At 39.1% G+C, this 15,767-nt stretch overlaps 1 protein-coding gene across 1 annotated transcript in view; it reads right to left on the reverse strand.

The window, feature by feature from the left end:
* tmx3b (thioredoxin related transmembrane protein 3b) overlaps positions 1-15,767 on the reverse strand; it is a 62,642-nt gene that overhangs the window by 17,438 nt on the left and 29,437 nt on the right. The window contains exons 10-13 of the mRNA XM_088322760.1: positions 10,431-10,529; positions 2,565-2,622; positions 2,443-2,496; positions 1,167-1,223 (exon numbers count right to left, since the gene is read on the reverse strand). Coding sequence (XP_088178886.1) covers positions 1,167-1,223; positions 2,443-2,496; positions 2,565-2,622; positions 10,431-10,529 — 268 coding nt within the window. The remainder of the gene's footprint in view (positions 1-1,166; positions 1,224-2,442; positions 2,497-2,564; positions 2,623-10,430; positions 10,530-15,767) is intronic.

Genomic DNA, 15,767 nt, shown 5'->3' on the forward strand with positions numbered 1-15,767 from the left:
CAGGAAAACTGTGTCCTGGATGCGCTACGGTCATGGAAACCCATCAGATTCATTTGCCGGGGAGGGATTAGCGGTCGCTAACAGGGACAGGATTTCATCCTTCAAAAGGAGGGCAATTAATGCTGCCCGCCACAAAAGCCTGGAAAATTCTGCGGCGAGGCCAAGCGCCATATTTAACAAACCACCTAGGATATTTTCCAGGGAGCGGACTGGAGGAGATGACGGCACTGTGATTAGATGGCTGGGTAAAACGTGACATTGACGAGCGTTTTCTCCAAGTTGAACATTTTTAACTCTCGACAATTACAAAAGGTTAAGCACCTGCCCAACGCCTCGTCGCCTTGACAATAAAAACCACGCTGACATTGCAAGCCATTTGAGAAATTTTCTCAGATAAAGAAAACACACAGGTGGACCTTAACTGTAGCTCATGAGTTGCGCATTACAATAACTATAAACCATTGAAGAAGAATGGGCAACAATCACAAAAGCACCAGTATTGTTATTTAATACTGTCATTTACTATATCACAATGATCTGTCTGTTTATTCACTCATACAATACCTTAAAATAGAACAGCACCAATCGCAGAACAACACTAGTTATTTTTAGTGTAATTAGATGACAAGCTGTTTGTTTTGCATTTAACTCCTGCCTCGTCTCCCATCTTTGTGGGTGAGACTTGTTTGCTGTGTCATTGACTTGCATAACTAGTAAAATGTAAATGTTCTGCAATTATATCGCACTATTCAAGTCAATAAAGACCTCCCAGAGCGCTTTACAATGTGCTTCACACTTTTCCTTTTACACACAGATAGCAGCATCAGCCATGCAAGGCTACTACTTGCTCATCGGGGGCATTAGGGATTCAGTGTCTTGCCCAAGGACACTTTGACATATAACTCAGAGGAGCCGGGAACCTACGACCTCTTGATCCCAAGACAAGCGCTTTACCTCTTGAGCTACTGCCACCCCCTAGTATATTTAAGATTCCAAAAATTTACAAGGGCACACATTCGTCATAGATTTAGCTTTTTGATCTTGCTCTATAAATGCACTCGATTGATGCCACGTTATTGAAGAGCTGCCTTGGTCCATGCTAATCCCTAGCCATCATATGTTTGAGCATTAGCTAGAAAGTGAAGAGGAGGCCATTAGCCGCTTACCCCATGACGAGGCTGTTAATGTAGTCGTTACCGTCCATATGGCCAAACTGGAAATCTCTGTGACATTACAACACAAACAAACAGGTATATGTTTAGTGTAAATTAAAATGACACATGCAAAACACACACATACGAACTTCCCGTCTGATTTGGGGGGGGGGCGTATTAACCAAAGCGGAATCAAGAAATCCAGGCCAACTGAATAAGCGAGGTTTGATCTAGTCTTACAGCAATAATCTTACTACATGAATGACTATAGAATGTCAAAATTATACAGCCACCAGAGTTGAATGAAATATATATATATATATATATATATATATATATATATATATATATATATATATATATATGCCTACATGAAAATGTATTGGAGGATGATTTACTGTAAATAATGTAACATATGAGGAAAGACCAAGGAAATGATATTAAATCCATTAATTTTTTACAAGATTGTAAGTAGAAGTGCCAAATGTATATCTGGGTATAAACTTAGCTTATTGTTAGCCTGGTCTGGAGCAAGCTGGGTGTAGAGATACATTACCATAATAATTGAACTGAACTAAATTGAACCTGCTTCCATGCAACAGAATTAATGCTAAGTTCAATCAATCAAGATAACAAACATATCCTGACTTTATCCCTTATCTGGGTTTCATGCAATATACCCCTAAGCACAATGCAAACAAAAGATCCACAGTGGACTAAACGTCAATAAAGTAAAAAGTGCATGGCAACTGTCATTTACTGGTAACCAGGTGAAGCCGGAATTTGTGAGAACAACTGATGAAGCGCTTTGGCTTGGCTTCCCGCACCACATCACATTTGCTGTCAATGAGCAAATTAGGAGTAGACGGGAATAAATATGAAAAAAAAACGGCAGTCTGGCTTTTTGATCATTTTGCCTACTAATGTCTAATGTCAGGCGGCAAAGGATACCGCCTAGTAAAAAGTCTCAATATCATAATGCCTATTTAAAGACTTTGGGCTACTGGCTCAAAGAAGACGTAATGACTTTTTATCTGCAAACGGGGAGAAACCTTTCCTGGTGGATGATCTCCATGGCTGAGGGATGGCCTTTTTTACCCTCCCTTTTTCTCTCGATTCTCCCTTCCCTCTTAGTTCTTTTCTTCCTTTTTTCCTTGTTTTTTCCCTTTATATCGTTGCTTTCTCCTTTTTCATATTTATTCTTTTCTTCTATTTTTCCCCCTTGCTGGTAAGGGTACTGCAAAAAGGGATGTGACTCAGTATAAAAAGAAAACTGTACATGAAATACCTCCTAAGGTGCTCTCTGTAGTCTACAGCCACCGTCTGAATCAACTCTTTTAATCTGAGCAAACAAAAGGAAGCGGTAAGCAAAGAAGGCCCAAATTGCAATGTCTTATCTCGACCACCAACCTGAAGCTCTCCTCGCTGGGGTCCTTCTCCTCGATGATTGCCATGGCCACCAGCTTGCCTGCAGGGGGAACAAAAATGGCGGACCAGGGTTTCCATTACAAAAGCCAATCGCAGGAAATCGATAAGAAAAAAAGCACAAATGGATAAGATGCTACAGTCTTCGTTCTGTTTATTTCTTCAAAGTAAGTTGAAAACTGGCCAATAACGACAGCAGCCTTGCAAGCCCTTAAAACGGGAGATATATTGCAGGAAAAAAAAATAACAGTAACCCCACGCCGCGTCGCAGTTTTGCTACTTGGCAATTTTTCATTGTGTATTTGGATAAGGTGGTAGGAAAAGAGTAAATTAAATTTAATTGAAGGTCTCAGATTAATTGATAATTGTATTTTCTGCACTAAAAGGCCCTCCATAATCCTGTTTAGTAATACAGACTAGTAAAAAAAAATCTCCAGGCCGTAGAGCAACCTGACATGTGAGTCACATGGTCTTTGTCTAATCGCAGGCTTTGTTTAACGCCGTTTTAGCACGAACCTGTAAATGCTAAAAAAGGACCCGCCCCCTTTACCTCTGAAAAACTTTAGCCAATAATGACCAATTCAAATGATAGACACATTAGTAAGGAAATGAAACACCAGTACATATCTATATATATACTGGACTGTCTCAGAAAATTAGAATATTGTGATAAAGTTCTTTATTTTCTGTAATGCAATTAAAAAAACAAAAATGTCATACATTCTGGATTCATTACACATCAACTGAACTATTTCAAGCCTTTTATTATTTTAATATTGCTGAATTTGGCTTACAGCTTAAGAAAACTCAAAAATCCTATCTCAAAATATTAGAATATCATGAAAAAGTATACAAGTAGGCTATTCACCTAATCACCTGAATCATCTAATTAACTCGAAACACCTTGCGAGGGTTTCCTGAGCCTTAAAAACACTCAGCTTGGTTCAGTAAACTAAATCACAATCTGATCTGACTGCTGTCCAGAGGACCATCATTGATACCCTCCATCAGGAGGGTAAGACACAAAAAGAAATTTCTCAAAGAGCAGGCTGTTCACAGAGTGCAGTTTCAAAGCATATCCACAAAAAGTCTGTTGGAAGGAAAAAATGTGGCCGGAAACGCTGCACAATTAAGAGAGATGACCGCAGCCTTAACAAAATTGTGAAGAAGAGCCGCTTCCAGAATTTGGGGGAGCTTCAAAGACAGTGGGCTGAAGCTGGAGTCCAGGTATCATAAGCCACAGTTCACAGACGTATCCGGGAAATGGGCTACAATAGCCGTATTCCCATGGTCAAGCCACTTCTGAACTCAAGACAACGGAAGAAGCTTCTGACTTGAGCTATGGAGAAGAAGCACTGGACAGTTGCAGAGTGGTCCAAAGTCCTCTTTTCAGACGAAAGCAAGTTTTGCATTTCATTTGGAAGTCAAGGCGCCAGAGTCTGGAGAAAGGCTGGAGAGGAGCAAAATCCAAGTTGCTTGAAAACCAGTGTGAAGTTCCCACAGTCAGCAATGGTTTGGGGAGCCATGTAGGCTGCTGCTGTTGGTCCACTGTGTTTCATCAAATCCAGAGTAAATGCAACTGTGTACCAAGAGATTTTAGAGCACTACATGCTTCCATCTGCTGAAAAGCTCTATGGAGATGAGGATTTCATTTTCCAGCATGATCTGGCACCTGCCCACAGTGCCAAAACCACCAGTAACTGGTGCACTGACCATGGCATCATTGGCCTGCTAATTCCCCTGACCTGAACCCCATCGAGAATTTGTGGGGTATAGTTAAGAAGAAGATGAAAGACACCAGACCTACAAATGCAAATGAGCTGAAGGCCGGTATCGAAGCATCCTGGGCATTAATAACATCTCAGCAATGCCACAGGCTGATTGCCTCCATGCCACGCCGGATTGATGCAGTAATCCGTGCAAAAGGATTCCCAACCAAGTACAGAGTGCATCAATGGACATTTTCAAATGTTTGATTTAGTTTTGCTGTTATAAAATTATGTTTTTACTTGGTCTGAGGAAGTATTCTAATATTTCGAGATAGGATTTTTGAGTTTTTTTCAGCTGTAAGCCAAAATCAGCAATATTCAAATAATAAAAGGCTTGAAATAGTTCAGTTGATGTGTAATGAATCCAGAATGTATGACATTTTTGTTTTTTTAATTGCATTACAGAAAATAAAGAACTTTATAACAATATTCTAATTTTCTGAGACAGTCCAGTATATATATATATATATATATATATATATATATATATATATAAAACTAGGGAATACAAAAAAGAAAAGAAAAAAGAAGAAGAAAAAAAAAGTTAGGAAAAAAAGCTAGGAAAAAAAAAAGAAAAAAGGGTAAAAAAAAGAAAGAAAGCTAAAGAGTCACCCCAGACACGTTTTCCTTTTTTTGGGGGGGGGTGGGGGAAGTCTCTTTGATCGCTCTTGTTTTTCATTCAAATAATTTGCAATTTATTTGAATGGAACAGTCAAGCTTTTCACCAACATTGTACTTCCACTAAAAAGTTTCATGAAATACAGTTCCTTATTGAGCAGCCAAGTAAATAAATCCGCTAATTGTTAGTTGTATGTGACAAAAGGTACTTTTGCAAAAACTTCCTCATACAACAGTTCCAATAGTACATCAGTCAACTCTTTAGAACATAAACAATAATTCAGCATTGCCGGAAACTCAGCAAAATGTAACTTGATTTGATCTCAGGATGTGTTTGATTTGGGATTCATTTATTTCTGATACTGTAATGAAAGGGCTCAAAATGATGCTCATTTAGCTTACATTCCGTGCTCACGTTTGCTGGTGACACACAACTAAATACGTGAATAGAAGCTGACCTGCCGATTTCAGTATTTTATTTTATGGTTGTAAATATGGTCTGGGGGTGAGTATATAAGAAATATTAGTAGGGTGAAATTACACAACCTCATAGGTAGATATTATCACATTCAGCCTGCGCAAGTGTTGTGTTGCTGGCAGATTGAAGAATGTTTGATGCTTTGTGAGTGAAGGAATAATACTGTAGGTAGTAAGGACAAGATTATAATTCAACACCCGTGTTTAAAAAGTAGGGGAGTACCGCACGGATTGAAAGGTGCCTGAATTTTGGGTAAAGTGCTTGTAATTGCTTGCAATTCTTGCCATGTTTCTCTTAAAGGGAACGTGTGTAATATTTGGTGCCTCCTAGTGATACAAAAAACACATTAATCTAGTAATTGGGTTTCAGAAAGCCAATGAGCAAAAATGTGGAGGTTTTTTAGCTATCTATCTGGCTTTTTTGTTATCGTCCTACATTTTTAGCTATATAACAATACCTAGCTTTTTACATTTTTTTGCACACTAATTAGCTAACATTTTATCTTTTTTCTAGTTATCAAACTAAATTTGGGCCTCCTTTCTAGCTAGCCGTCAAGCTTTTGGTCTTGGCTATTTGGCTGGCATTTACTTTTTCAGCTAGCTATCCAGCTCCCTTTTATTTTTTTACCTTCGTTTGAACTAACAATATCATTATCATCGATATCATATTTGGCATTTGGATTCTGTGTAAACCAAGTTACATATCGAGTTTTTCCATATTATGCTTAAAATATTCTTGTTCCCACTGAAAGATTTTTTATTTTATTAATGTGACTATAAAGGATTTTAAAAATAACAGTTATTGAATGCAATGAAGATTTTTAACAGAGGAGGCTGAAGTTCGAGGACAGGTCGCGCCGTTCCAAGTGTGGAGTGTTTAGGCTAGGGAATTTTGATAGCGGGGCGCTGACGAGGGAATTAGGCCTTGTTTTGATAAATGCTTGGCATTGTTTTGAGCTGATATGAGTTTCCTTTAGACATGGCGGCGCCTTTCGACGGGGAGGTGGTGAAGCTGGCACCTGACCCGCCCATAGGGGGTGGCCGACGCCCCGACGTGTGAAAAGACGGAAAGAGAGACGAGACAAGAGATGGGAGATAGTGAGAGGGAGCCTCGACGAAGACTAATTAGACTAATTCGACAATAATTTGGCTAAATTCGATGGAATTCACTTACTTAAATCTGCCCCGTGTGAAAATGTCGGCTATCTTTGTTCATTTTCCCATTAGGAAACAAGCATGCATTGTTAGGAGAATTAAGTTTGTGTTTGGTTAATGGAGTCAGATAACTAATTTGAACTATTTGGTAAACGCTACATTTGTAATAGTTTTTTTCCTTTACACCACAAAAATCTTTTATATTGCATAGGTTTCCTGTTATTTTGTTGTTGTTGTGCTCAATACAGCCCTTTGAGACTTTTTGTGATAAAGGGCTGTACAAATAAATATGATTTGATTTCACCACATGCTCCAGGAAGTCAAAAGCAGTTTTCCATAACGTCCACATGAGGGCGACAAAGTAGATATTTTCAAAGATATTCTAAAAGTTCTAAATTCATCTTATTTTTATAGTCACACTCAAGTGCATAATTAACTTTTTTGGGTGAAATTAAGCCCAAGTCGATAAAACAATCTTTATTCAGATAATAAATATTGCAATATTGTAGCAAGACTTTTTTTAAATTGTCATTTAACAGTACCGAAGTTTATATAACATTTATAAAGTACAGTGCTTTGATCTGTTATTTGGAATGTGCTTTTCAGGCCAAATTTTTGTCTACATTAAAGCTTCAAAATATCATTAAAGTAAAGTTGACGGAGTCCTTCATCAATACAGTAGTGCAATAAAGAAGAAATAAAAATATTTAAAAAAAGATGGGTTCACAGAATAGAGTACTTATATTTGTTAAACACATGCTTAAGTCTTTAAATTTGGGTTGTTTTTTTTCCGAGCTTCAATGCATTTCAAGTATTAATTCAAGTAGGTAAATTATGTTTTCTACATTGCAGGGTTTCGACTATTGCAGGACCTATCCAGGAACGCAATCCTCACTAAAAACAGACATTGTAGTAAAGACAGTGCCCTCTGATGGTGATTTGTTCCTTTTTTTTTTTTTTTTTTTTTTTTTAAATAAAAAGGTGTTAATTTCCTCTAACAGGCTGCCTTTTTTCCGATCTGGATGGCAAAAGCGGCAAAATTGAAGCAGCGGTCACAGGAAATGAGGCTTAAACGCTGCTGCATCCCAGATTAGACGGCGCTAAAACGCACTTGATTCTAATCTGGAAACCTGTAAAGTCGGACAACATGCAACAGTTTGGAAGGATGGCGCTCCTAAATGACCTAAATGCAGGACGGATCCCGGAATGTGCTTACTGCCCACACATACAGTACAATATTGTTTCCTTTGCTAGTTGTGCATATCTTTTGTTTATTTATATACAGGGACATTTTTGTTTGCTTATTCATCACTCGTGTTTTCCTCATTTTAAGGACCATTATTGTATTTATACACCTTACATGAATGTGAATAAAAACAATTCAATTTAGGAAAAGTCACAACAATAAAAGTTAAAACATTTGAAGTTTTTAAATAATAAATCGAAAGTTATAAACATAATTCGAGGAGACTTATTCACAGAACAGTGGTGGGTCATTTAGACCCGAGGACAACAGTAGGGTTAAGGAAACTATTATTTAGCGCTTCATTGTGGTTAAAAAAACGCCCCAAAAACACAAAACCATGATGATTTAAATAATGATCAAAAATAGATCATATGAATATACATTTTCTTTGATACCTGTAGGTCAAGAAATGTGCATTTATTTGACATACACTAAGGGTCTCATAGAGAAAGCTGACATGGTTGTCCGCCATTTTGCCGCTATGGGTACCCTAAAAGAAACAAAAACAGTTTTATTCCTTTATTTTGTCTTTACTTCTTTCCTTTTTGTCTTCTTTTTTTCACCTTATTATTTTTTCTCTGGGCAGCATGGCGGCGCGGTGGTTAGCGCATGTGGGGCACAGTTCTGAGGTCATGGGTTCAAATCCAGCTACCAACCTTCCTGTGTGGAGTTTGCATGTTCTCTCCGTGCTTGCGTGGGTTTCCTCCGGGCACTCCGGTTTCATCCCACATTCCAAAAACATGCATGTCAGGTTAATTGGCCGGTCAAAATTGTCCCTAGGTGTGAATGGGTGAGCGAATTGTCTGTCCCTGTGTGCCCTGCGACTGGCTGGCAACCAGTTCAGGGTGTCCCCTGCCCACTGCCCAGAGATGGCTGGGATGGGCTCCAACACCCCCGCGACCCTACTGAGGATAAGTGGTGCAGCCGATGGATGGATGGATATTTTTTCTCTTTCTAATTTCTCCTGTTTTCCTTTTTCTCATTCTTTTATTTTCTTGCTGCTCCTGGTACCCCCCTAAAAAGAAAAAAATGATGAAGGCTGGGCAAAAAAATGACAAGTGATGCAATTTGGTAAATTTGGGTGTCTGTCGTTTGTATTCTTCCTCGCACTATGTAGCGCTCTTTTACAGCTGCATGACTCATTACAGGGACATCTAGTGTTCAAATATTACACACTGTCCCCATTTTTGATCTGAATCCGTAGTGCAATGGTTAGCACATTCGCCTATCTCGCGAAAGGTCGCCGGTTCGAAACAGGGTGGAAGCATATTGGCTTGGAGAAGGATGGGTGCCACCAAAGCTGTACTTTCCTAAGACCACCCACCAGGATCTGGTGCCCCTACGACTATTGGTTGAGGGATCCAACCAGCTAACCAATAACTGCTTATGTAGAATAAGAACTCTCTGGCTCCAAGCCAGATTTAGATTGTTAACCATCACCTCAGGTGATCAGGTGAATTGATTTTTTTATGTTTATATCCGTTAAATGAGTTATTTGGATTGCTTATACAGTGTCCCATTAAGGTAGGACTACAGTGGGACCTCGCTACTTCGCGGTTCCACATTCGCGGGTCTAAAAAATAATCATAATAAAATAAAGTATTTTTTTAAAGCATTTATGAAGGGGCGTCGCTACTTCGTAGTTCCACGTTTGCGGGTTCAGAGCTTCGCAGGTCTAAATAAAAATATTAATAAAATAAAATAATTAAAAAATATATATAGATATATATATATTTTTTATAAGCATTTTTGAAGGGCGTCACTACTTCGCGGATTTTCACTTTTCGCGGGTGGTTTTGGTCCCCATTAACCGCGATAACCGAGGGATTACTGTATACTGAACCACGAGGAAAAAACATCACGAATCTAAACTGATCACGTAAACATCATGGGCCAATTTTTATTTTATTTATTTAAAGAAGGCGTGGTGCCCTTGAAAGGTATTCAAGGTGAAGCATTTTATACATTTTACTTTATAAGATTTTATACGATTAAATACAAGTTACATTTATCGAGTGCAATGAAGATTTTCACTGAGTGGGCTTCAGGTCACGCTGTTCCAAATTCGGAATGTTTTGGCTGGGGAATATTGATAACAGGACTCTGACGAAGGACGTCAGGCATTGTTTTGATAAACGCTCGGTTGTTTTTGAGTTTCTCCAGACATCGAGGCGAGGGGGTAGACCCCACGGGGGGCTTTCATTGGCACGCCCATGGGAGGAGCCGGCACACCAGCTTGCAGAAAAAATGTGGGCCGAGGAGAAGCAGAAGATTGAGAGAGGAGGCTTGACAGAGAACCCAAGCGAAACCAATTCGGCTAATTCGATGGAGTTCACTTAGTTAAAATGTTTAAGAAATTAAATCTGCCCCCGTGTGGAAATGCCAGTCTCTTGTTCACTTGTCCATCAAGAAACGAGCGCGCATTGTTAGGTGAATGCAGGTTGTGTTTGGTTAATGGAGTCAGATAACTAATTCGAACAGTTTGGTAAGCGGTACATTTTTAATATTTATTTCCTAACAAAGGTCACGGAGATGACTGAGAGGGTTTTAAATGCAAGTTGGGAAAAAAGTGGTGAGCTTCTCTACCCGTTTCTTCCAGCTCGTAGAGAGTGAAGCCGTCAATGTGAAGGTAGCCCGGGAAACGTTCCCTGTTCACCCATTTGCTCAGGCTGCCGTCGGTATATTCTGCAACATGGAAGCACAAAAAGCTTTTTTCTAAATACTGGAATTAGAAGACCACGAGCTGCTACTTTTTTCCAACATTTGAAACACTAGAAGCGCTTTACATATGGTGCATTTTTTAATGCTCCCCTGCAATATCTGTCTGCGTAAACAGCTGAGACCAACTTAAGAAAACACAACCATACAAATACACTTACAAAACACTGCGATGATGTCTGGAAATATTTCTGTGGAGAAATGAGCCCAAGTTATTCTAACATTGTTTATAGAAAACCGGAGACTTATGTATGTGCTATTTAGGTACTTTTATTTCTCAATATTGACTACATTTAAATATTGAACAGACCAAAAAACCCAGAACAACAATTAAAAGAAAACACCAAAATCTACCTAGAAACCATAAAAATCTAATGCAGGGGTCAGCAACCTATGACATGCGTGACAGCAGTGGCACTTGAGCGCACAGCAAAATAATAATCTTTTTTTTTTTTTAAAGCACACTTACCTGAAATTTAGACATTTTCAGTTGCGCGCCGTGTTGTTTAGAGGTTTTACGGTCGCGCCCCTGCTCCTCTGCTCCGTTTGTGAGCGTGTATCTGCACGGCGCGGAGGAGAGATCAGGGTCTTAACCCAGCCATTGAAACACAGGCGCGCGAAAAACTAATGAATCATGACGGCTCCTCCAGCGAAATTTAGTTCTTTTCAGCCAAAATGACTGGGGATTTGTGCAAAAAAAAAAAAATGCCGTGCTGTTTGTGCATTATGCCTCGAGAGCTTTGAACCTCGCACATCAAGGGTTAAACGTCAATATGTAACGAATCATGAACATGAATTCAAGGACGAGTCTGACAAGGCGGAGACATTAGAACGCGCTGTGTTCAGGTACGGCAAACAAACACAGACCCTGAAAACCATTGTCACGGCTAAAAACGCCATTGCCCACTGCATAGCAAAGCATGGAAAATCTTTTACTTAATGCGAATATATTAAAGAAGCGTTCTTTTCGAGCTCAGAGATTTTGTTTGGTGGCTTGCCTAACAAATAGACAATCAAAAACCAAAATAATACACATCCCCATGTCAGCCAGAAGTGTTGAACGTCAAGAGGAGGGGCTGGCAGAAAGGGTGTGTGTGCGTGTGTTTCAATTTGATATTTTTGGCTATAATATTTCATTGGTGAATAGTATGGTAGATGTTCATATCATTTGTTTTTTGATTATAGTTCATTGTCGATGAAGAATGGTTTATTCAGGTTGATTCTTGTGGTCAAAAGTTTAAGTCATGGATGTCTACAGGCCTTTCAATGCGTTGCTCACGTTCATTTTTTAGTTTATTGATGAACAAGAATAGTGCTAGATAAATAGGTCAGTTATACCATTTCAATGATGTATATTTGGACTAGTGTAAAATGACAGCTTAGTAACTTAGTTGGATATAAAAAAAAAAATGTTGTGCGGTCATTAATCTTGGTGTGGCACACTGATAAGGAAATTTGAAAGTAGCACTCCTCACCGGAAAGGTTGGTGACCCGTGATCTAATGCAAAGAAAACAAAAACCCCTACCAAAAAAGGGTATAGATAAAAAACACATACGAGCATGGCGCCCAGTTGGCTGCGCCCATGTTGTGCCAGCTGCGGGTCGTTGAAAGATTGACTTTCTTGGTAAATAAAGCTCAGTGCTCACTTGCTTTGGGTGTCAGCTCGTCAAACGAACTTCTGCCCCACAAAACGTGGGTTCTAACCTGGTCCTGTTTTCCTGTGATATCTCCAGTCCGGTATTGTTCCCGTTTATAGTTGTCCTGTTTAATTTTGAGTTCCCGTTTAGTTTCCGTCTGTTTTTGTCCTGCTAAATATTTTCTCCAGTTTTCGTTCCCGTCTAGTTTCTCCTGTTAATTTTCGATATCCTGATCCGTTATCTATCCTGTCTGTCACTTCCTGTCCGGTATCGACCCCATCTGTCCGATTTCAGTTCGGGCCAATGGAATCGATCTAGTCTGTCTCTGGCTTTCGTTCTTTCCACGACAGACCGGCTACCTAACGTGCATGACTCCCCATTTCCCGTAAAATAAAGGCTTATGTGAGAACGTCACGCGATTGGGTCCTGTACCTATTCTGGTTCTGAGTGTTTACTAAAAAGATATTGATGGAAGTAAAAACTATCATTCAATTCATGACATACTCATAATATTTAAACTTTTTACCCACAAATTAGGTCCTCAATTTTTACATCCAAAATTGAACAGCAGTGAGAGGTTTCCATTAAAACGCAACACTTAACCCCTCTCATCAGTGTTAATGTCAAGTCGCTGGTGTTTCCTGTAATCCTCAAGAAATGAGCGCAATTGCAATTGTGTCCGTTGCTGTGGAAACCTCCAATGATATAAAAAAAACCTTGTTTTCTTTTTGTGCAGAAGTAAATCTGTGCCTGCAGGTGTACTCACCGTCTTGAATTCTCACATGATCCTAAAACGTGACCGCAGAAAATAAATAGGCTATAGCTGAAAATGTCAACTACCATTAAATCCACTGCAACCCATTACTACTACCTAATGTGTCGCTCTGCTAAAAAAAAAGAAAAGCATAAAGGTGTGGTGGAAAATAAAAAATTACGGGCGCTATGAACGCATTATTAACACATTAAGAGAAATTATTTAGCTTTCAAATGTTTTAAGGACACTTCAGGTAATACACCCCACCTCTAAACATGCGGCTTAAAATCCGAAAGACAAAACTGAACTTTGTTCTTAATTTCTGCATGCATCTTTTAGTTTGGGGCGCTCTGTAGTCCAAAATAGACGATACTTTTACTTGTGACAACCCTTTGAAAGAATAAGTTGTCACATGACCAAGCTATTGATTTCAAAACTGAGCCACTACAAAAATTTGATAGATTATCAAAACGTACAAAGTTTGATTCTTCAATTTGTGCAAGCAGCTTTTAATCCAATACGCTCTGTAGTCCACTACTGAAGGAATTTGTACTTGAGACGATGTTTTCAAACATTAAAATGCCCAAAACAAAGCAAGTGATTTCATACCTGAGCCACTAAAAATAGTAAAAAAAAAACATTCATGGTAATAGTGTAGTAATAACACTGTTAGCATCACAACATGAGGCCATTAGCATAATTTGTAAATATGAAGTCTTCAAATATTGCCATGACCAAAATTTTTTAGCATGAAGAAGTTAGCGTTTAGCCGTTAGCATTACTTTTTAGCATGTATCCGTTAGCATAACTCATCAACATGAGTCCATTAGCATTATTTGAAAATATGAAGTCGTTAAAATATAGCCATTACCAAAAATGTTTAGCATGAACAAGTTAGCATTAAGCTGTTAGCATTACTTTTCAGCATGTACCCATTAGCATAACTCATCAACATGTACCCATTAGCATAATTTGTAAATATGAAGTCGATAAAATATTGCCATTACCAAAATTTTTTAGCTTGAAGAAGTTAGCATTTAGCCGTTAGCATCACTTTTTAGAATGTATCTGTTAGCATAACTCATTAACATGAGGCCATTAGTACAATTTGTAAATATGAAGTCGTTAAAATATAGCCAGTACCAAAACTTTTTACTATGAAGAAGTTAGCATTGCCGACAGTGTTACAGCTAGCTTGCGCGAATACTTGTAATCACCGTCAGTGTTTACAGCTAAGTTGCGCTACGCCAGCCCAAAACTTTGCAAGCGGCTCACATAGCTGTTAGCATCCTCTTGCTAGCATCCACTCTTTGGAATTCACCATTTACCCATGGTTAAAGGTAAGGTGGGTCGGGCCCCCTCAAGCCACCCTGGACAGTCCCTGCTTAGTCCCTACTACCCTCTGGAAAAGCCCTCGTTTCCATGACTACCCGTAGAAATGAATGGGCCCATGTATTCCGGATGGGAGAATCTCAAAATACGTTGGGGACGGATGGGGACTTTTTTTGGTCTCCGGGGCCCCCCGCTAGGTGACTCGTATCGCTGTAAATAGACATACCACAAGAGTCCCAGTCGGGCTGGAATTTTTGGTACATGAATCGTTGGGCTACTCCATAAGCTCTGGGAGAAGTTCCCCGTTAAATTTCGGCGGAAGAAGATGGATATAACTAGACAATTCCCGCGGCAATTGTAACAGTTGTGATTGATCTGGCAGATGTTGGTAGAGAACCGGTAGCGTTGAGTTGTTAGAATTATGAGTTAGCATAAAGTTATTAACCCAGAAAGATGTATTTGTCATTTTTACTTGGTTATGTGGGGGGGCCATTAGCATAACTCATTAACATGAATCTATTAGCATAATTTGCAAAAATGAATTTGTGACAATATGCGAAGCAGGCACAACTAATATAATTCCCCGAGATCTTTTTATTATTAATTAGTTGTGATTGCTTCAGCAAGGCACAACTACATTGCCAAGTGCTGTAAGAACAGGGCAATGTAGTTGTGCCTTGCGGGGCCCCGGTGACGAAAAAAAGTCCCCATCCGCTCTGTATTTGTATTATGTATTTTGAGAGTCTCCCATCCGGAATACATGGGCCCATTCAATATAATGGGGAGCCATGGTAAACAAGGCTTTTCCCAAGGGTAGTCATAGGAACCAGGGACTGTCCAGGGTGACTTGAGGGGGCCCAACCCCACATTACTTTTAACATGGGTAAATGGTGAATTCCAATGAGTGGATGCTAGCGATAGGATGCTAACAGCTATGTGCGCCAATATCAAAGTGTTGGGCTGGCATAGCCAGCCCAAATATTAGCGCAAGCTAGCTGTAAACACTGTCGGCAATGCTAACTTCTTCATAGTAAAATTTTTTGGTAATGGCTATATTTTAACAACTTCATATTTACAAATTATGCTAATGGTTTAATGTTAATGAGTTATGCTAACGGGTACATGCTAAAAAGTGATGCTAACGGCTAAATGCTAACTTCTTTAGGCTACAAAATTTTGGTAATGGCAATATTTTAACGACTTTACATTTACAAATTATGCTAATGGCCTCATGTTAATGAGTTTTGCTAATGGATACATGCTAAAAAGTGATGCTAACAGCTAAATGCTAACTGCTTCATGCTAAAAAATTTCGGTGATGGCTTTATTTTAATAACTTCATATTTACAAACTATGCTAATGGATACATGTTGATGAGTTATGCTAATGACTACAGGCTTAAAAGTGATGCTTATGGTTAAATGCTAACTGCTTCATGCTAAAAATGTATGCTAATGGCCACATGCTAACGAATCAGCAAA

Source organism: Urocampus carinirostris, chromosome 18 (assembly GCF_059441175.1).
Source record: "Urocampus carinirostris isolate Australia breed hairy pipefish chromosome 18, RoL_Ucar_1.0, whole genome shotgun sequence".
In the NCBI taxonomy this organism is placed as follows: Eukaryota; Metazoa; Chordata; class Actinopteri; order Syngnathiformes; family Syngnathidae; genus Urocampus; species Urocampus carinirostris.